This window comes from Monodelphis domestica, chromosome 4 (assembly GCF_027887165.1).
Source record: "Monodelphis domestica isolate mMonDom1 chromosome 4, mMonDom1.pri, whole genome shotgun sequence".
NCBI lineage: Eukaryota > Metazoa > Chordata > Mammalia > Didelphimorphia > Didelphidae > Monodelphis > Monodelphis domestica.
The window spans coordinates 32,281,994-32,305,814 of NC_077230.1; the positions used below are offsets into that span (position 1 = coordinate 32,281,994).

The window sequence follows — 23,821 nt, forward strand, 5'->3', positions numbered from 1 at the left end:
ATGAATTTTTATTTACTTGTTTATTTTTTCAGGGGAATGAGAACCTAAGTAATGTTGTAAGCAGAAGGAATAGAGTCAAAAGAGAGAGAAATTGTAGAAAATATATGAAAGTGGTTAAAAGCTAGTACAAGTTCTTAGATATAATGAGATAGAAAAAAAAAAGAAGTAGAAGAGTTGGCTTTGGAAAATAGTGCTACTTCTTTATCTGAGCCTGGAAGGAAAAGAAGATAGGTGAAGACATTAAAGAGTGTGGAGAATCTGATAGAGTCTCTATTAAATTGCCTAATTTTTTTCCTGTAAAATAGAAGGTGAGGTCATTAACTGTCTTTTTTAGAGTAAAAAGAGTAAAAAGGGGAAGTTGGAGGTTTAAAGAGGAAGGTTTGGAAGAGCAATTGTTTTGAAATATGACATTTTATATGTTTCTTTTATTCTCAACTTAATTGAAAATAGAGTATGAGTTTGCATGACCCCAGTTATGAAATATCCAGAGGACAAAACAAGTCAGTTTAATCACAAGATTTTCTGGAGATAAAGAAATTTTGTTTAGTTTCATCAACAATATTGTAGCATAAAGACTTTTTATTTTATTTATTTATTTATTTTTTTACTTTTTAAGCATTATTTTATTTGGTTATTTACAAACATTATTCATAGGAAACAATGATCATTATCTTCCTCCCCCCGGCCCCCTCCCACCACTTCTCCCATAGCCTTCGTACAATTCCACTGGGTTTCACATGTATTCTTGGTTCGAACTCATTTCCATGTTGTTGGTATTTGCACTAGAGTGTTCATTTAGAGTCTCTCCTCAGTCATTTCCTCTCAGCCTCTGTAGTCAAGCAGTTGCTTTTCATCAGTGTTTTTATTCCCACAGTTTATCCTCTGCTTGTGGATAGTGTTTTTTAGATCCCTGCAGATTGTTCAGAGACATTGCATTGTCCCTAGTGGAGGAGTCCATTACCTTTGATTGTACCACAGTGTATCAGTCTCTGTGTACAATGTTTTTTTGGTTCTGCTCCTTTCGCTCTGCATCACTTCCTGGAGGTTGTTCCAGTCTCCGTGGAATTCCTCCACTTTATTATTCCTTTTAGCACAATAGTATTCCATCACCAACATATACCACAATTTGTTCAGCCATTCCCCAATTGAAGGGCATCCCCTCATTTTCCAATTTTTGGCCACCACAAAGAGCACAGCTATGAATGTTCTTGTACAACTTATTATCTCTTTGAGGTACAAACCCAGCAGTGCTATGGCTGGATCAAAGGGCACACAGTCTTTTATTGCCCTTTGGGCATAGTTCCAAATTGCCCTCCAGAATGGTTGGATCAGTTCACAATTCCACCAGCAATGAATTAATGTCCCCACTTTGCCACATCCCCTCCAGCATTCATTACTTTCCTTTGCTGTCATGTTAGCCAATCTGCTAGGTGAGGTGATACCTCAGAGTTGTTTTGATTTGCATGTCTCTGATTATAAGAGATGTAGAGCACTTTTTCATGTGCTTATTAATAGTTTTGATTTCTTTGGCCTGTTCATGTCCCTTGCCTGTTTATCAATTGGAGAATGGCTTGATTTGTTGTACAATTGATTTAGCTCTTTGTAAATTTGAGTAATTAAACCTTTGTCAGAGGTTTTTATGAAGATTGCTTCCCAATTTGTTGCTTTCCTTCTGATTTTAGTTATATTGGTTTTGTTTGTACAAAAGCTTTTTAATTTGATGTAGTCGAAATTTTTATTTTACATTTTGTGACTCTTTCTATGTCTTGCTTGGTTTTAAAGTCTTTCCCTTCCCAAAGGTCTGACATGTATACTATTCTATGTTTACCTAATTTACTTATAGTTTCCTTCTTTATGTTCATGTCAGTCACCCATTTTGAATTTATCTTGGTGTAGGGTGTGAAGTGTTGATCTAATCCTAATCTCTCCCACACTGTCTTCCAGTTTTCCCACCAGTTTTTATCAAATAGTGGATTTTTGACTCAAGAGCTAGGATCTTTGGATTTATCATATATTGTCTTGCTGAGGTCACTTGCCCCAAGTCTATTCCACTGATCCTCCTTTGTGTCTCTTATCCAGTACCAAATTGTTTTGATGACTGCTGCTTTGTAATATAGTTTGAGATCTGAGACTGCAAGGCCCCCTTCCTTTGTTTTTTTTTTTTCATTATTTCCCTGGATGTCCTCTTCCTGAGTTCAAATCTATCTTCTGACACTTACTAGCTGTGTGACTCTGGGCAAGTCACTTAACTCTATTTCTTTCAGTTCCCTCATCTGTAAAATGACTACCAGAGGAAAATGGCAAACTACTCCAACATCTTTGCAAAAATACCCCAAAACAACAACAACAAACAACAAAAAATGGAGTCACAAAGAGACAGACACTACTAAAAATCAATTAAACAACAAAATGAGCTTTTGTGACCCTTATGGCTCAAAAGCTGCAGACACTGTCTCCACCAAAACAGAACATAGTCTCAGTCTTAGTCTCTCTCTGTCTCAATTTGTTTCTCTCTGTCTCTGTGTGTGTGTGTGTGTGTGTGTGTGTCTGTCTGTCTGTCTGTCTGTCTCTCTCTCATATTTCTAATGAGTGAAATAGAATTACCGAATGCAGAAATCCAATATGGTGGCCCCTGTGGATCTGGTGCATCTATAACTGTTATTTCTAGTAGGAGGTATTGCTGGTGATATTGTGACTTGGAAGATTGGACTCATTCTGGGACCAATCTCTCCTCCCTCTCATCTTTTTCCTCCCCAACAAATGTTTCCCTGTTTTCTTTTCCTTTCTCAATTTTTGGCCAGGAAATTGAAGAGCAAGTCTTTCATGTTTTCCCCTGAGGAAATCGTGGTTTCCTGTAGATACCTCCTGCCAGTAACTCTAACTTATATCACATCCTAAGGTTCAGAACCATTGGACTAAATTGATGGAATTGGACTAATCTTTAAATGTTTTATTTGGATAGCTCTAAATAGAAAAATATTGGTCTTAGATGAAAAATTACTGATTTTCTTGAAATAAACCAGGATAGGATATTAAAATGTATTTTCTAACGTATACTACATCTTCCAGTGTTGTTGTGAACATTTCTGCCATTGTTTTAATTTTTTTCAATGGATTTTGGCCCACAGTCAAAGGAAAGGAACTGAGAAAGGATAGGTCATAGTAGAAAGGATATATTCTGCATATGTTCTTGAATAATTTTCCTTTTTAAGGTATCTCAATCATTTCCTAAGAAATGATAATTAAAATATTTCTTCTCCTATACTTATCATTTGCATTTGCAATTTTTTAAAGTTCATATAGAGCAAATACAAATAGTAGCATATATGTTTAAAAGAAACTTGGGTAATTCAAAATATATTTTATCTTCTGAAGGGTGTAGAATTCATATTAAAGTGTAAGATAATGAAATTTTAACTAAAATTTTTATACTCATGAAGAAAGTTTGAGCAGATCACTTCAAAGCTGTAGTTCATCTTGGAAAAAAAACCCTGCTTTTGGTGTTATTTCTACCCATTTTTAAAGTTATCATGTGTTGTTCGGGTGACAAAAGAAGGGAATGAGCTTGCTGATAACTAATCAGGAATACTTTGGGAACATTTAGGTCATGGTTTCCAATTAACTCTGGTAAGTTTGGATAATTTAGTACCAGACCTCAGGAGATAGAGGATGAGAACCTCGTTAATTCAGATGTCGATGAATAGCGAACCTTTAAATTTGCATTGAAAATGGATTTTTGTGTTTTGAAGCAAGAACTGGCCAGATATTTTTCTGCTCCTGTGGGATTGCTAGACTTTTTCCTATGGATTAAGAGCAAGCACCAACAGTTAATTTGAGAAGATACAGCAAGGCCCCATTTCTTTATTGGCCTTACCAAAAGGGTCCTTTTCTCCAATAGCAACACCTCAAACATATATAACTCATGCAGTGGAGGTCTTAGTACTCCTCAGGCTTCCAAAGATAAATGTAGCCTCATTCTTAAGGTTGTTGCTGGGCAAGGAAATAATGGGATACTAGTTTCTACTTTATTGAAGGCTTTTGCTTAGATTCATGGTAGCCATTAGTGTAAATTGCTAATAGAATTGCTACAGAAAAGACGACTTTTTCACCAGTGTTTGATGTCTGTGATGAGTCCAGAAGTATTATGGTTGTGCCTAATTTACCTGATGTTGGCATGTGTCTCTTCTTTTCTGAAAATAGAATACAGAGAAATTCATGTTTTTAAAATACTCTCAGGTAAAACTTATTTAATAGAAAATCAAAATCAACAATTGTGGTTATGGAAATTTTGTATTGTTTGTTAAGTATGACCATATTAAGAACAATCTTCAGGAACTGGTGATGTTTAGCTTAGAGAAGGGGAGTCATGGTAACGATCTTCGCATATTTGAAGAATCATCATGTAGAAAAATGGAATTGACTTGATCTTGTTGCTCTCCAGTGTGGAACTAGAATCAATGAGTGGAAGTTAAAGGAAGAGAGACATTGAATCTATATGAAGAATTTTCTAAAAGCATTTACCATTTACAAAGGAGTATGTTACCTAAATAACAATCCCCTAATCACTAGAAATAATCAATAAAAGACTGGATAGCCACTCTAAGAATGTTGTAGAAAGAATTCCTTCATCGGATGACAGTTTGAATTTGAAGATAGCTAAGGTGCCTTCCAACTCTGAGAGTCTATGAACATAGAATATTATGCTTTTATATACTCAATAATTGTGCAAGATCATCTGGGATGAAGTCATCCTGACTGTCATTTGCAAATAGTTGGAAAGGGTAGCCTAGTAATATATTCAACACAGTAGTAGGATACCTTCCCATGATTACTTTAACACACTTCCATAATAGCTTTGTGAGCTATTAAGTATTACTCATAATGACAACCCAAGTAAAATAATGCACACTCATATAAACCAAATATAGGCATCCCATCCACATCATTGAGTTTCTATTCCTTGGTCAGAATTTTAAATTGTCCCCAGCCTCCTGGGATTGGTGAAAATTATGGAAGTTCTGTATAATTTTCTCTTAATTTTACATTCCCCTTTCTATTGCATCTCTCATTAATGTCTTCCATGAGCTCCATTTCCCCAGTATTAGCTCTGATTCTCTATTTGAGAATATATGGTGGGCACTTCTGAAACTGTACCTTATTGTCAATTAAAGACCCTCAAGTTAGGAATTATTTGTTGCTTCCCCCAAAATTTTTTTTCACTCAGTAGCTGTCACTGATCCTCTCATTCACACTGATGCTATTTTCCTTCCTCTGCACTCTCTTTTCTAGTGAAGATGCTGTAGCGAGCTAAAAAAAAAAATTCTGTTTAGTTATATAGACTCTGATTAGGGCTTTCTTAGGTACAAGAACTGGCACTTTAATATAGGGAATCCTAAGACTCAGAATATAACAAAACTTACAACCCACACTCCCTTCAAGTCTCATCTCCATCCAAAAGGAATGCTAATTCTTATACATTGGCTCTTTATCTCTTACTTTTACAAAGCCACATCACAGAATGACTTCTTCCTTCCCTTCTGCCACATTCACTGAAAGAGATTAAAAGAACTGGGCCAGCATCTCGGGCCAAGGATCCAACTTTTATTTTGTGGTCACAAAATACAGAAATCAGATATCTGCAAGCCAAGTCCCAGTCTGTGGCCTGAGACAATCTGATTTTCAGTTACCCAAGATTATATAGGCTTTGGACAATTGCTTAACAGAGACAACATGCAGAAAATGTTCCTTAAGTGGATTTGGAAACATTTTGCAGAAAAGTTTAAAAAATTGGAGTAGCAGGTCACCCTCCCTTTGTCCTCCTTCTGGAGTGTCTTAGCTTAAGGTCAGGGTCACATCATCTAGGATATGGCAAAGAGTAAAAAGGGGGAAGTGTATACACACTTTCAGCAAAGAATACTTTTATGTCTTAAATCACACACTTACCACTTAACACACTATTCTATAATATAATAGAAGGAATCTTCTAGGTGATTAAAAATTACTTATTTTTCTTCTTACACAGAGTTTTAGGATTTTTGATAATAATAGTGATGCTTGTTGATTCACAGAGAGTAAGTTTGAATAAGCTTGAAATAGATTTAGTAGCTACAGGCAACTGTGTGTTGTTGATACTTTTATAGCTGTTTCCTTTTTAAAATATATCATTATTCCTCTTGGGCTCTGCTTTACTTCTGGAGTTGTACCCTATATCCCAGAAAGACCTCTGGCTGCCCAGGGGGAAAAAATTATAGATTTTAGTTGTCTACACCATTTCACAGCTATTCTACAAGCTGTTTTCTTCTTTCTTAAACTTTTAATGAGCCTTAAATGATAAATATATCTGGTTTATCTATTTTAAAAAGAATATTATGAAATATCACAAAGAAGAGAATTTGAATAGAGATTTTCTAGTAAATTCTTCTAACTTTTCATCTCTTAGTTATATATTTAAATAAATAACATATCATTTTATAGTACTTACTATGTTCCAATCACTGTGCTAAGTAATTACAATGATCCTCACAACAACCCTGTGAAGTGGGTTTTGTTATGATCCCATTATATAGATGAGGACCTCGATATTAACAGATTTCCCCAGGGTCACAGAGCTAGTAAATGGCTGAGGCTGAATTTGAACTTAGGTTTTCCTGACTCCCAGGCCTGGCACTCTATCTACTTCTACCAAATATTTGACTCAAAATGATCACCCTAGTGCAAATATCAATAATATGGAAATAGGTCTTGATCAATGGCGCATGTAAAATCCGGTGGAATTGCTCATTGGCTCTGGGAGGAGAGTGGGAGGAGGGAAGGGAAAGAACATGAAGCATGTAGCCAAGGGAAAATATTCTAAACTAACTAATTAAATAAAATTTTCCACCAAAAAAAGTGTTGTCTGGGTGCCTTCTGGGTCCTCCATACTACTATGGTTTTTCTTTTGGCACAGCCCAGACTCAGGCCCTTCATTATAAAATTGTGAGTTATCGGAGGCATAAAATGTAGTGACCTAAGTCAACTCGGTGAAAAATAGAGACTGATCACTTAGCCTACAGTGCCTCTGTAGATACAACCCAGCTATGATAGTGATGTTTGATTTCATTCCATTCAGTTTAGCAAACATTGATTTAGCAAATTTGTGTGAAAAGCACTGCAGATCCCACTTGTAGTCTTCTTAGGAGGAATCACAAGCATCTTATAGAATTAATTTTTTAAACCTTTATTTTCCATCTTAGAATCAATACTGTACATTGATTCCAAGGCAGAAGAGCAGTAAGGTTTAGGCAAGGAGGGTTAAGTGACTTGGTCAGGGTTACACAGCTGGGGAGTATCTGAGACCAGATTTGAGCCCAGGACTCCCCATTTTTAGGCCTGGCTCTCCATCCATTGAGCCACCTAGCTGCCCCTTCCCCCTTATAAAATTATTCTTGATAGGCATAAGCCACTGCCTCCCCTCCTCTTCTCTGTATCCTTGTATCTCCAAAGACTGAAGTGAACAGGACCCCTTAGGGAAACACAAGAACCACAAGTGGAGCCCATGGCTAGTATTACAGACAACAAAAGCATCTGCCATCTTGGACTGTGAATTTCCTACTTTGAAGTACTTCCAAAACATCCTTTCTTACCTGCATCCAGTTCTGTTTCTTGAATTTCCTAATATCGTGCATTCACCAGTGACCTAAATTGTGACCTTCATTGTTAATCCTTCCCTTAAATATATCCCAGAGAAACATAATAAAAAATGAAAACAAAATCCAAATAAAGAATAAATAATCCAGCCTGTTTTATCATATTGCTCTTTGTGGTAAGAGTAGACCAGCATATGGGAGCATGATTTAGCAGACCACTGAGCACTGTGAATTTCCCAATTTATCACACTTACAGAAGCACCTGGGCTAAATAACTTTCTGTCAGTCTACTCTAGGAGTGCAGTGTTGCTTGTATTCATCATGTTTATATTTATTTTCCATGATAGCATAGCCATGCTATAAGTTCATCATAAACCTATACTTTCTTTGAACTGATAAAGTGCCTTTACAACTATGGATCTAAGCAAGGAATATCTTACCAACATTAATCAATGCTCATAGACCTTGCCATGAGAAATTCAGGACTCTCTTCTACCGAGTGTATGCGGGCAGCTCTCCTCACCCCCTATCTTGTGTTGGGAAGGGGTGCAAGGGAGAGAAGCGAATGAAGATTGAAATGAAATCTCCACAGATTTCCAGCTTTGTACAGGGTTTTTTGGTGATGCACTGTAGACTTGAAGACCTAGCTTATCGTGATTCTGTCTTTTGGAAATTCTCTCATTTGAAAAAAAAAAAGGTTCAGAGACACCTCTGTGTTCTGGGCTCCAGTCATCTTATAGTATAAAAGAAAGAAAAAGGAAAAAGAATTAAATATGTATATGACATCTGCTATGTACTCTGCTAAGCTCTTTTATTGACTATTATCTCATTTTATCCTCACAACAACCCTGCAAATTAGATGTGATTTATTGAGCTCATTTTACAATTGAGGGCACTGAGGCAAACAGAGATTAAGTCACTTGCCTAGAGTCACACAGCTAGTGTCAAGATTGGACTTGAACTTGAGTATTTCTTACTCAAGACCAGTGCTCTAACCATTGAACCACTACCTGCCCCCCCACCCCCCGGTTGTATATATTGCCTATTTCCTTCTTCTTTTCACCCCAATTTAAAGCCTTCCTTGCAAGACTAAAATACAATAGAGTTAAGCAAAGCCATGACACAAGATTATATAATGACAATTTTCAAGCTGGAAGGGAACCTCAGAGGCCATTTAGTCAAGCTTCCTCGTTTCATAGACAATAAGGCTAAAGCACAGAGACTTTTCCAAGGTCACAAGTAAGTAACAGAGTTGTGATTCGAACCTATATCTCCTGACTCCAAATCCACTTACTTTTTTCCCCCAATACAAACACATGGAATCACATCTTTAAAAGAACAGAATTTCTAGAGGAACTACTCTACACAACCAATTTCACACACAAGAAACTAAGACCTTGAACAGGTAAAAGAGTTAGTTACAGTTTTCAAAGTTCTAACACATCACCCCCTATATTATAATTTTCACTTCTTAGTATCTAGGCAAAGACTTTTTTAATGAAAATTTATTAGCATGTAAAAAAGGCTGAACTGGCTGTGTACCCCATTGAAAGAACAATAAAAGATGCTTTTCTCTAGTCTCTTGACACATAAAAAAAGAAAGAATGTGTATGAGAATTCCCTGCCTTTCCTATGGAACAATTGCATGACTCTCTCTACTCCCAAGATGGGCAGGACTCATTCTCAATATTCACTTCTTAGTTGTAGTCCTTATGTACCATGACAATATACTTTGTCATTTCAATAGGAAGGATTAGTCTCATTAAAAACTTTGTTTAGAGAGTATAGTGAAATAAAGTTTTATATAGAAGTTCAAAAACTTTTGAGGTCACCAGAACAAGTTTCAAACTCTGTTCTAGCCAGACATTTACATATGACTTATACAGAGACTGTATCTAGGTACTTTAGGATTATTCAACTTTGGTCAATTAAAAATAGATCTCTCTGAATTAAGCTCATTTTTAATTTTTAGGTATTTTCCTTGAATACAGTATATTTTCTTTTTTCTTCATGTTACCATAATTTCTCTTGTGGAGGTCTATGCCAAATTTATCATTGGGAATAAAAGAATTCAAAGATTCCTAAAGATTTTTTCTCTTGTCCACACTGGATAAAACTCTGCTCCTGGAGAAAGGAAGATCTGAGATCAAATCTGGCCTTTGACACCTAATTACTTTGTGACCCCAAAGAATTCACTTAAGCCTCTGCTTCAGTTTCTTCTAGTATAAAATTGGGGTAATAAAAGTACCTACTTCCCTGCATTGTTGAGAGGATGAAATAATATTTTTATAGTATCTAGCACAATGCCTGGCACATAGTAAGCCTTTAATAAATGTTCCATCTTTCTTCTTAAATATTTTTAAGCTTTCTTTTTTATTTTTACATTTATATTTTAGTAAAGCCATTTCAAATCAAATGGTTAAGGGAAATGGGAAATTAAGAAATGCATTAAGAGCTATTTTGCATGCACAAAAATGGAAATGAAAAAGCCCTTTACTTATTCATAATCTGCGCCTGGCATAATTAAATTTAGGGATTATATATACATGCCTTGATACTAGAGATGTAACTAACAGTTTTACTGTCTGAAGCAGGAACCACAAAATGTGCCCTGGGTAAACTGTTCAAAAGACTCCAGCCAAAAAAATTTTAAAGATAAATGAAGTTTCTGACAAGGAGTGGGAAGAGACCTTGGTGAAAGGATCTGGACCTCAAAATAAAAGGACCCATGAAATAACTCAGTGTTCTTCTAAGGCCACTGATAGTTAGGCTGCTATCAGGGGAGGAAAAAAACAAAAACAAGACTGGAATGAAAAAGAGCTCACCTAGAGTAAATAAGGAGGAAGCATTCCATTTGACAATTTCTTATTTTCATGAATTATTCTTGTTAAATTAGTAGTAAACTCAATTACCTCCTATAAGAGCATATGAATCAACATCCTCTTAATTTACACTCTGATTGATATCCAGGAAAGAGGAAAGCTCTCAAAATTCCCACAAAAAGAAAAAAAAAATTCAACGATACTGCATTGTAGTGACTTGCTACTGCTCTTGGGATTGGGGATAGAGATGATCTATATTGCTTAGAAAATATTAAGCCTTATATTCTCAATGTATTTCAGACCACGAGGGTACCATTTAAGAAAATGGTGCCCTACTGACCCAAGAAAGTTACTGTTTTTCCCTAAGGACCTAATTTACAAGGTAATTAACTCACTGGTAGGGCTTGACTGAAAATCCCATTGTCTCAGAGGAACCTTTTCCTATGATTTATGTACATCCTACTTAACAAATAAGTGTTGGAAAGTTATCTACTAGTTAATCCCTTTGGATGCAGAGGGTAAATGGGGTTCTGAGTTTACAGATTGAAAAACTAAGATGCCTCAAGGTCACATCATCCTTGTGATGAAACTGGAGATAAAAGAATACATTTCCTAATCCCCCAACCTTTCCTTGGTCTATTATTCTGTCCTGCCTTTCATGGAATCATCTTTCCAGCTTTCATTTCATTTTGAATGACTTTGGGATATATTGGAGAATATGTCAGGATGCAATTTTTTGTTTGTCATCTGTAATATGACAAATTGAGCAAAAATATTTAGATCAAGCTGAGATATAGTGGTAAGAATGGATAAAGAATTGACTGTGTCTTTGGACTACACATCCTAGAAATCTTGTTTCATAGCAGAATAATCAAGTAAGACATTCATTGTTATTGAAAGACCTTTAAGGTTTTCCTAGTTCTTTCTATATGAAGAGATGCAGAGCCCAGTGCACCAAGTTTCTTCATCAATGACAATCAGCTCTGGAACTCTGTCTATTTTAACTTCTTTGACCAATCCAAACCCTGATGGGCTGTTGTTCAATTAAATTGAGTTCAGTTAAGTTTATTTGGGAGCCGATAAATAGTTTAGGTGCAGTACTCATTTCTTCAGTAGCTGTATCTTCATAATCCTGTTCTATCTGTCATCAGTTAATGCACAGAGGTTTTTATCTAGTATGATAGCAATAACTACAGTGCCAAAGAGTGCCAGCTCAGCAAAACTTCACCAGTGATGAATAAATGGCTCAGTCTTGTGCCCTGCTGCCTGGGGCTCTACAGGAGTTGTTTATTGCCTAATATGCACAACCCATGATAAAGATGCTGCTGAAATAAATTGCAGTTTTGCATAATTATTGAAAATCTTGTCTTAATGAGCAATGTGTGTCATATTCAGGGGTTCAATTTTAAAAATTAATTTTAGCTCATTTATAATCGCAGAAAGTATCTGTGTATTGGTAGGAGGCAAATAAGCCATGTAAATTGAGTACTGATTTCCACATACCAAGGGAAAAATACCTGAATGTTTTCAAATAGAACTGGTTCTGCCTGAGGCAATCTTTTCTCTCAAGCTGTTATTATTTCAATGCTTTACCAAGCACAAATGTATACATATATAATAACTATGTAAAAATATCCATAGATAATGTGCCTATTCTTTAAATTGTTGTTTCATTTTAGAATAATTTTGTATTCTTTTGATAAAGAATGAAAATTATTTTTCCATAAAAAATGTCCCTAGTTTCATGGATGTATGACGATGAGATGTGCAGCTTAAGCAAATCAGTGTTATTTATGTCAAATTCTTCCTTCCTTTGGCCCTCTTTTTTGTTTTAATGCTTTCCTTTGCTTTTTCCTGTGCTTCTTTTTTTTCTTTCACTCTCTCAGGCCTGGTTTTCACTCTAAGTTCCCTAGTTTCATTTTCTCCCAAGACTATTCTTAGTTCATCTGTCTCTTTAGGTCTCTGTCTTTGGCATTCTTTTCCCGATCTGTTTCTTGGCATCTACTTGCTGGGATAGGAAACTCCAGTGTATCTCAGTTAAAGAATACATTATCTGTAGGAGGAATGCTACTTTTTATATTCAAAGATGAACTTGTTCTATGACAGTAAACTTTGGAGGTAGCTGAAAATGAATAAATCTTCAAAAAGGAAGTGATAAGAACTGATAATCATAGTTCCTTGCACAAAATTGGTACTCAATAATTGCTTGCTGAATTCATCTTAGACATTTATTACACAATAATAAGTATGTGCATAATGTCATGTTATTTGCTGGGTGAGTTATAAGTTCAAAATCAGAGAAAGCTCAAAAACTATAATGTCAAGCAATATATCTTTAATATACTGGTACAAACCAAATACCCAGTAAGACCCAAGCAGCAATCAAGGAAGGCTTGACGGAGATGTTAGCATTTGAACTGAAGCCTAGAGGATAAATTAGATTTTGAGGGGTGCATACATGTACATAGACCTCCCATTTCTCATTCTCTACAAAATAGAAATTCCTTGAAGAGAAGGAGTCTTCTTTTTTTGTATTTCCCATAACCTAAAAAAGGGCATAATACACAACAGGGGCTTAATAGATACTTAATCGAATGACTGATTCCAGATATATATGGGGTTTCATAAGCAAAGGTGCAGAGATGGAAGAAGAGGTGGCTTCAACCATGGATAGTCAAAACTTTGACTAGAACATACAACACCTACATGCCAGCGATTAATGTGAGAAAAGGCTATGTAGACTATGTGGAATAGAGAAGGTACAGTGGATAAAGAGCTGGGTCTGGAGTCAGCAAAACTCCTCTAATACCTTTGCCAAAAAAAAAAAAAACCCAAAACAACCTAAATGAGGTCATGAAGAATGAGAAAAAACTTGAAAAGACTGAATAGCAACAATATTGAAGACCCTTAAAAGTTATGCTAAGGAATTTGGATTTAGTCAGTACTTAATAAGGAGACATTAAAAGATTCTGGCAATGATATGAAGGATGAATTGAAAAAGAGAGTTGGAGAAAAATAATAAAGTTTTCAGTAGTCAAGGCAAGTGATAAGGAACTATGCCTAGCTGTTAGATTAGGAATAATAATAAAAAATAATATCAACCATAATAATTATTCCATTTGCAAAGTGCATTACACGTATTATCTAATTTTCTTCTTGGAACAGCTCTGGGAAGTAGATATTATTATTGTCCCCATTTTACAGGCAAGAAACTCAGGGAGATAGAGTTTCTGTGTCTTGCCCGGGATCACCCAGCTAGTAAGTCTGAAGCTGGATTGTACTCCATTCTTCCTGGCTATAAGTTCAGTGCCATAGCCACTGCACCCTCTAGAAAACAAAGAATAAAGATGAGAGACATTCGAGAAGTAAACTAGTTTGAATTTGATTTTTTATTGAATTTTTTTATTACATAGTGAGACAATTTTTGAAAAATATTTTCTGACATTTTGTAATTCAGATCCTTTCCCTCCCCCCCCCCCTTCCTCCCTTCTTCCACCTCCTCCCCAGGGCAATAGGTTATATCAGTGCTTTCATTAAATACATATTTTTATATTAGCCATATCATGACTGAAGGCATGTGTCACATATACAATTAAAAACTCATGAAGAAAATAATGTGAAAGATAGCATGCTTTGATTTGCAATCAGATTTCAATATTCCTTCCTTGACTGTGGATAGCAGGGGGTTTTACGTGTTTTGTTTTGTTTTGTTTTTTATCATGAGTCCTTTGAGATTATCTTGGAACTTTGTTCTGTTGATAAGAGTTTAGTCCCTCACAGTGGATTATCATACAGTATTTCCATTACATACATACATACATACATACATACATACACCTGGTTTTGCTCACATTTTTCTCAACTCATACTATTCATCATTTCATATTGTACAATAGTTTTCCATTATGACCATATAACACTGCTGGTTCAACCATTCCCAAATGGATAGATACCCCTTCAATTTCAAATTCTTTGCCAATACAAAAAGAGCTGATAAAAATATTTTGGTACAAGTAAGTCTTTTCCTTTTATCCATAAGCTCTTTGGGATACAGAGCCAGTAGTGGTAATCCTGGATCAAAGGCTATCCATAATTTTGTGGTTCTTTGAGTGTGGTTCCATATTGCTCTACAGAATGGTTATATCATTTCACAGTTCTACCAGTGCTGTATTAGCATCCCGATTTTCTCATGTCCCCTCCAACATTTATAATTTTCCTTTTTGGTCACATTAGCCACACTGATAGGTATAAGGTGGCATCTCAGATTCATTAACTTGCATTTCTCTAATCAATAATGATTTGAAGAATTTCCTCACATGACTATAGACACTTTTAATTTCTTCATCTGAGAACTGCCTTTTTGTATCCTTGGACATTTATAATTTTGCTTTTTATTCCTATAAATTTGGCTCAGATCTCTACATTTTTGAAAAATGAGGCTTTTGTCAGAGACATTTGGTTTTAAAATCACCACACACACACACACACACACACATGCACACTTGCTCGTGCGTACATTTGTTGTTTCCCATTGTAGGAATTAAATTTTAATTTTAATGGTTTGACTAAAATACATGAAAATTATAAATAATAATTATAGTCACTGATTCAAAGTATTATTGCTCAAAGATAAAATTACTTTTAATAGCTTTTATTTATAAAAGAGGTGGAAAGAGTGAAACGAGAGAAATACAAAAGGGTAGAGATGATATTAGCCTGTCTTATTAAATATTGCTCCAGAAGACAGGAAGGGAAAGTCAGCTATTTACTCATCCAAGTTCCCTCCAAGAGGCAGGTCAAGCCATGACTTGAGCTGAAGGTGACTCCTAAGGCTGACTTTCTTCCTTAAGCTGACTTTCTTCTTCAAGTTGACTTTCTTCTTGAAGCTGAACTTCTCTTGAAGCTGACCTCCTCAGTCCCAGAAATTCAGGGCCTTTTATAGTGACTTTTATTTCCTTTCCACACTTCACAAGGACCAGTAACAACTTCCAAATTACCCAGCACTTCCTGGAGGGGAAGTCTTTATGGGATCCACTTCTCACCTTCTGGAGGTGTGAATTCTTATCAAAAGTGTTCACAGTTTCCTGGCAGATTGAATTTCTGTGGGTTTGAATTCTCTAAGTTGTTTGCAAGCTCCTCCACCTAGTTCTATCTTGTGTTGATTCAATCAAAAGGTAGAGAAAGGAGAGTTAATCCTGTCTTCACTATCTAGTTTAAGTTATTGTTAACCAAAGTGTTAACTCCAACTAGGCAAAGAGAATAAAGAAGTCCCTTTTTACAAGTATAAACTCAGAATAGACAAAAAGAATCAAGAATTTCCTTCCATACCTTCTGATCTTGGTTGCATTGATTTTGTCTGTACAGAAACTTTTTGATTTAATGCAATAAAAATTATTCATTTCGTTTTTTGTAGTGTTCTCTGTGTTTAGTGATAAATTCTTCCCTTATCTGTAAGTCTGACACAAACTTTTCCATAGTCTCCTAATTTATTTATGGTGTCCCTCTTTATATCAAGATCAAGAATTCATTTTGACTTTATCTTGGTGAGAAAGGAGATGTTGGTCTAGGTCTAATTTCTGTCATACTGTATTCCAGTTTTCCTGGCACTTTTGTTAAATAATGATTTTTTTCCCCAACAGCTTAGATCTTTTGGTTTATTGAGCACTGAGTTACTATGGTCATTAACTATTGTGTGTTAATTTCCTAATCTATTTCATTGATCCCATGATCTATCTCTTAGCTAGTGCCATATTATGTTGATGATTACTATTTTATAGTATGCTTTGAGATATGTTACAGCTAGACTTCCTTACTTTTTTTTTCCTCTTTAATTCACTCCATATTCTTGACCTTTTGTTCTTCCAGATGAATTTTGTTATAACTTTTTTTCTAACTCTAGGAAATAATTTTGGGTAGTTTGGTTGGTATGTACTTGAATAGGTAAATTAATTTAGGTAAGATTGTCATTTTTATTATATTGGCTTAGTATATCCATGATCAATTAATATTTTTCTAGTTGTATAGGCCTGATTTCATAGCCAGGTTGAATCTTACAACTGATTTGTGGGAAGCGAGGAAGGGGGAAAAGTTGAAAATAACTTTTTTGAAAATTATAACTAGAGAGCAGATATTAGAAGAAAAAATAAATTTATACAATTGTGGGATTCCAATAGGATGAGATCTCAGAGGATATGAGAGATAAATATGGCATAGTAGAGTACCAGACTTGGAGTCAGAGAGAGTTAGGTTCAAATCTTGAGTCTTCTATTTACAACTTGTCTGACATTAGCAATCTATCTGATTTCTCCATTTTCTCTATTTCCTCATTTATAAAATGGGGATAGTAATATATTTGTATCTCAGAGGATCGCTATGAGGTTCCAATGTAGTGTGTGCATATGTATACATGTCTACATAAAGCTTCAAATATTGAAAAAATGCTATTTAAATTGTCATTTATTATTACTTAGTCTAAATTGAATGGACTTTTGGAAGATAGAAGAGGATAGAAAAGCCTCACCTGCTGTGGTTCATGACATGACAAAGATTTGTACGCAACTGAATAACTTAACTACACATCTAGTACAAATCCTTTCAGTATATAGATAAAGAAACTGAAGCCACCAAAAAAGATAAATGGCTTGATTATGATTATAATTTGGACCCACATAAATGAATTCAATTGAAATCACTGAAAATATAAAAGTTCATTTCAGTAAGCTATTTTCTTTGTTCTCAAGAAAATATACCACTTCATGTTATAATTTAAGCTTCCTGAGAGTCAAGGTTATTTTTTTAAGTCCCAGTACTTGGCACATAAGTAAGCATTTAATAAATGCTTATTTACTGATTTTCTTAATCAAAGATATTAATCTATACTTCCCACTTAGACCCTTATGTAGACTAAATATATACATATATATACATATACATATATATATATAAATTTGTTTTGTATCTCTTTCCTGTCTTTTTTCTCATTCTTTTTTAAATGAAGTTAATTCATTAAACTTTTCTGATGCTAGTCATTTAATTGCTCTTGTATAGGGTTAATGAGAGAGAAGCTGCTCTGGAAGCAGCCCATCGGCTGCTACAACAGTTCCCCCTGGATCTGGAAAAGTTCCTTGCCTGGCTCACTGAGGCAGAGACTACAGCCAATGTCCTGCAGGATGCCACCCACAAGGAGAGAATACTGGAGGACACCAAGGGAGTTCGAGAGCTCATGAAACAGTGGCAGGTAAGTCAAGAGTTTCCAAATTAAAGCTCTCAAGAATCTGAGGGAGCAATTAATTTTAGCCTTTGTGGTACAATTGGACATTCTTAGGGTATAATGAAACAGATGTTGTGTGCTCTGGTATCTTTGATGATTGCTTTGGGAATTTTTACCACCAAAATATAAATGTCATTCACTGAAGGACTTCTAGCAATTTCTCTCAATATCCTGGCCTTCCAGAGAAGGCTAATCAGGAAAGGAAAGAAATTTGTATGTGAGATGCAAATAAGCAGTAGCTTTTATTCTTAAAGGGAAACTTTTCTTATCTAAAGCTAGCATTGTTATTATTCAAATGAAAGGGCAGTGATCTTTTAGTGTTTATTTAATTTTTTTGTGGAGAGTCTGTGTATAAATTGTCTGTTTTATTTAGTGTTCCTAAATGAAACAGTTTTCCTTCATTACTTTCAAATACATTTTTTAATGCTAATCTGGCTGTGGCTTTCTTCCTAACATGATTTGGGCAAATACAAACGAGATGGCTAAATTTGTCATAGTTAATGATCATACAATTTTCTGACAATTGTTTTCCCTAGAAACAAAAATGATGTCTATAAAGTTCTATATTTGCATTCAAAATAGAATTTTGGTTGAAATCATATTCTGTCAAAGGAATACTATTTTAATGAACCACTCATTTCTTTTGTTCACAAAACATGACTTTTATATTTTATATTGGCACAGTAAATTGGCATGAGCATTTGGCATAGTCTTTTGTGATTCAACAAATGATGGGAAGTTCCTTACAACATATTTGTGGACTCTTACCCTCACATTAAGAGCACTTAGCCATTTCTGCCTCAAATTACAGAAGTCTCAAGTTTTACTTACTTTTGGAGGAAAAATATATTCTTTGCTTTGGGAATTTTTTCATTCTTATTTTAGGTCAAGTGATCATTCATATTTGCTTGAAATCTTTTTGAGAGCAGTTGTATATACTGTTTCATTTAATATTGTATCAATGTCTAGGAAGCTTTTTTTATAAAGAATTATATTTAAACAACCTGGTATACTGTTGAGTGAGGATCAGAAAAATGGCAACTTATATGAAATAATACCTTCATTAGTTCATCATGATGCCCAAATTGCTTCTTTATTCAATTGGACTGTTCTGGAAATTATTGTTAAAAAAAAAAAGGTATATTCTACTGAAGCATATCGTTTTGTTTCTTAAGTAGCTTTCTTTAAATAGTAAAAATCTAATTCCCTGAAGTGATGGAAATTTAAAACATTCCAAATGTCAATTTTTGATAGCTCTTAAATGAACAGCTAGAAAATACACTGCTATAATTCATTTAGTCTTTAGAGGAAAACTTGTCGATTATTAGACTAAACTAGAAATTCCCTGTTAAAATTAAAACTCCTTGAGAGTAAAGATTGTTCCTTTAAAAAAATTCTAACCCCCAGTTTCTAGAAGTATCTGATAACATGGTAAGTGTTTAATAAATGCTTGTTATTAAAATGATTGTTTTTTCCCATAATAGTCATCTTTGAGAAGAAACACCTCAAAGACAAGAAAATAGTCTGTAATCAAGAATTTAGTCAAAGAAACAACTTTTGGGGACTTTATTAATAAATTCTTAAGTATTATCAATAAGAACTACCATGTCCCAGACACTGTGTGGCCCTGGGGATGTAGTTGGTGAACTGAAATGGGCTCTGTATTCAAGGAATTTATATTCTATCAAGGAATGCATCATGTGCCTTCGTATAAGTATATAGGTAAAAGTGAATATGCTGGTCATTAGAATGCCTATAGAGAAAGAGGAAAGACTATCTAGAAGTTGTTGAATCTTGTGAGAAAAGAGGGAAGCTAAGAGGGAGAGGGAAGAAGGTGTGCATCTCAGTCTTGGGGTGGCCTTTGCAGAAGCATAGACTGACAATAGAGGGTTTTCATAGTACTCTTTTCCAATTTCAATATATCCTTATTGAATACTTAATATTTGCATCCAACACCATTTAGTGATGAAAAATAATGATCCCTGACTTTGACAAGCTTATAAAACCTAAGCTCTAGATGATTATATCTTACCAGAATATAATATAGTCAATCCTGTCTTCAGAAGGGATGTCATCCCCAATATATGTGGTTCCGGTGACCTTTGGCGCGCCACACGCCTGCTCACAGGTAACAGGGAGGTCCTCAGTAGGTTTCCGTAAGGATGCAGCTGTCATTAACCTGTGAGTCATCATCCCCCAAACCACTTCAGGCCTTCTGTGCCAAGAATCTGAGGATCGCTTCCAGGACCGCTTGGTGCAGAAGACGTCCCCAGGGAGACATACATAAGGGAAGAATTAAAAAGCAGGTCTGCAGGGCAAGCTATTTGAGAACACTGAATACATAGATCTTTTCTGCTTTTCCACAGAGGTCTCCTTTGAGTTTCTGACTTTATTTCTGATTACACAATCAGCTCTGCAATGATTCTGGAACACTGCCCCAAAGGTTCTGGGTCCTCAAGCTTCTATTTAATGCCTATAGGCAGCTCTAGCGTGCAAGCGAGGGTAATCAAGGCTATTGGCAGATAGTGCCACTTTCCTGCTCTCTCGGATCAATTGTAATGCCTCCCTTTTGCAATAACACAATATTCAAAGGATGTATACATATTCATCAATTGGCTTATAAGGTGAGAGCAGTGATTCTTGTTTATTAAAAAGATGCATTAGTAGAGCTGGCTTCATCTTTATCCTAGATGCCAATGTCCTATGGGGGATAATTCTTCTCCCTGGTATGTGTGAGGGTGGGGGGAGTTGAATGGAGAGCTTCTTCCTTTTTCCTAGATTAACTGTGAAATCAGACCACTTCTTCTGCCATCTCTCAAGCCTTTGACTTTCATAGTCTTTCCCCAAACCATCATTCCAACAGAGTGGAATAGATTTCTCACTACAGCCATCTCTACCTAAATTCCATAGCAGCCAAAATGGTACCCCTCCATGCCCTGACTATGCCTTCCAGGGCTGCAGCATCCTCTTGACTCATCCTTTTTTTTTTTTTTGAGGTAAAATGGAAAGACTATTGGATTTATAGTTAGAGGGCCTGAATTCAGATCCTGTGTCTGGCACTTGTTGTTGGTTTGAACTGAGCCATTCACTTTATCTCTCTTGACTTCATTTTCCTCATCTGTAAAACGAGGGGACTAGACTTCTGAGGTCTCTTCCAGATTTATATTTCTAGTCTCATATTCCTTTCATTTTCTGGTGCTCAATAAAACTTGAATTTCTCTTGAAATCTTGCTGCTGCTTTTTTCATACACCCTTGCCCCAGAGTCAGAATGGGGAAAGAGCACACTCCTTATTCCCCAGTACCACTTTCATAGAATCCCTCTGCCAACATTATCCAGCACCTAAGTCTCCTTCTTTCAGCCCATTTGGGTCCTTGTTGCTGTTGCCCATGGACTTTCTGGTCCCTGTCCTCATGTAAAAACCCTCCCCAATAAGTTCATTATCAGGCTTCTAGGCTTTTTTTTCCTCATTGATAAGCCTTGGCTGGTCTGGTTCTAGGCAAGAAGTAGCTGTTCTTTAATAGACCAGTACCATACTCATCCCCACCACAAACATACACAACCTACTAGTGGTGCAAGAATTCCTAGTTATGATTTTTTGTATTATGCCTAACCACAGCATCAATTGTTTTATTGTCTTATTCTTAATAGATCCATACATACCTTTCTACCCAAAAGCAGTAACTATTTTTTACTTTTTATAACTCCTGACTTTATGCCAGATTGCCTCTCTCTCTATTGAATCCAAGCTATTCACAAGGCTATCTGCCCATCACTGTTTATCAACTTAATCCTCCAGAAAAATCTTATGCTTTAGGAGTGCTACCAACATATCTTATTATGGAATGTCTTCTGAAGAGAATTAACATGTCACAATAGGAGCCATTAGAAGTTTCTTCATGGATTAGAGGAAATCATTTTTACTTTGTCCACTAAAGTAAAAGATATTCTTAGAGGAATATTTTTTTGTGTGAAACTATCACACATTCCATAAATGAGACTCCTTTATAAATAACCTGACAATTTTAATATTTTAGAATGCTAAAAATGCAATCAAGGACACAAGTAATACCCAATGAAATTGTGCATTGACTGCAGGAAGGATGGGTGGAGGAGAGGGAAGGAAATAAAGTGAGTATTGTAACCCCCCCCCCAAAAAAATAAAATAAAATGTAAAAAAATAAAAATAAAATATTTCTATTCAATGGAAAAATGCTATCAAAATGTTCATAATGCGATTTTATATGTTATGTCAAAGACAAATTCAATCACTCGGTATTTATTAAATGTTTATTAAGTGGTTTTCATGTGCCAGGCTCCTATCTTGTATTAAAAGGAGAAAGGGAAGGGAACAAGCTTGTATTAAATGCCTGCTTTGACATTTAATAGTGCCAGCCACTATGCTAAGGATTTTGCAAATATAATCACATTTTATCTGTATTTATTCTAAGTTCTGGGAATAAAAAGTTAAAGCAGTCCCTATCCCCTAAGGAATTAGCATTCTGATGGAGAACAACATATATAAATCAATACCTACAAGATAAATAAGGAGTTATATGGATATTAACCTTCAAGGGACTGGCAGTAACAGCTTAGAAAAATACTGGGAAAAGTAATAAAAAAATTCAAGGTACTCTCCCTGGAAGGAATGGACCATTATCAAACTTAAGGACTGTTCTTCTGTTAATGGTTCTGTTCACCATATTAAATGTTAGTTTATCTAGAAAAGTTTTCTCACCTATCATTTATCTGCTATGCTAACTGACTCTGTGATAGAGATCTATGTAGGAACCCTGGCAAATAACCACAACAGCAAAGTATGACTTACAAATGAAGGGATTTTCATCTTTTGAACTGTCAGTTTCCAGAGTAATATTTTTTTACACTTTTGGTGTGGGGACTTCATTATAGTTATGAATATAAGTGTATGGTCTTAATGGTTTACTATCATAAAATGTAAGATTTAGAGAAATAGATTTGTATTAGATAAGTCAAAATTAGCACACATATGCAAATATACTTACCTGTTATAATAATATATGGTATTGGTTGATTGGTTTCCAGAAATAGAGTTATTTTAATACTTCTAGCCTTCTCCCATTCATACTATCCTCCTTTCCAATGGAACTAAGTTCAAAGTAGACTAGACAACCTTGGCTCTTTATGGGTAAAAGTTATAATCTATAAACTATAGACTAAGGCCTGTGAGTAAAATTGTAATATTTTCCTAAGTAATTATTTTTTTCTATGTAGAACTCTATTTAAAAATACTTAAATAATTTTATTCATTAAACATTAGTATGCATTAGTTGTTCTGTGATCTTGTCAATGTATATTACATTCATCCATTTATTTTTGTAAATACATGATTTCATTTAATGACACTTTTTTTGTAAACAGAAAATAAAATTTTGTAGTTAGACTTGAGGTATGATTTCTGTTATGGTACAGAGAATGTATGTTGGCATATCAGTGAATAAAATATAAGGGGTTACTGGATTAAATGAAAAGAAATTTGTTATTGGACAACAATGGTTGTATTTTTCCACGACACTTTTAAACTATGCATATTAAAAGAGTGCAGAATTTCACAGGTCAGCACCTTCCTCTTTTATGGTTGGTATTTTCATCTAAGGCACCAACTATGCAACTAGTCTACAAATTCTTCTCCTATGCAGTCCTTGTCTATTATCTCCCCTAAATCCTTTACTAGTAATCTATCCAGTAAACCTCCCCATAAGTCTTACCATTTTGCATATACCCATATAATTTATTTCTACTATCTGTCTGTCATTGACGTGTGCCATGACTGGACTATGTTCTTTCCCAATCATATATTTCCAAAATGGCAGCCTTTTGGTCATTTCAAACATGAACATTATCATTGGAAATATGCTGAGACCTATTTGTGCTCACCTTTTGGGTCTCTTATAACTGATTCTTTGGATATTATGATATTCCTCAAAAGACCTCTAGGAGCACACATGTTTTTAAAAATGGGTTTTGGTCGCAAGAGAGCATTATGGGATTATTAAAAGAACTGCTGACATTTCCAATTGCAAATCAGCTGCTCTCTTCCTTTTGTTCAGTTGTGGATCCCACACT

The 23,821-nt window shown here is 35.2% G+C and overlaps 1 protein-coding gene across 11 annotated transcripts in view; it reads left to right on the forward strand.

The window, feature by feature from the left end:
• The window catches only part of DMD (dystrophin), a 2,399,796-nt gene that overhangs the window by 1,855,662 nt on the left and 520,313 nt on the right, over window positions 1-23,821 (forward strand). For all 11 annotated transcript variants that reach the window (XM_007493357.3, XM_056797113.1, XM_056797116.1 and 8 more), the window contains one exon: window positions 17,495-17,684. In XM_007493357.3, the coding sequence (XP_007493419.2) occupies window positions 17,495-17,684 (190 nt within the window). The remainder of the gene's footprint in view (window positions 1-17,494; window positions 17,685-23,821) is intronic.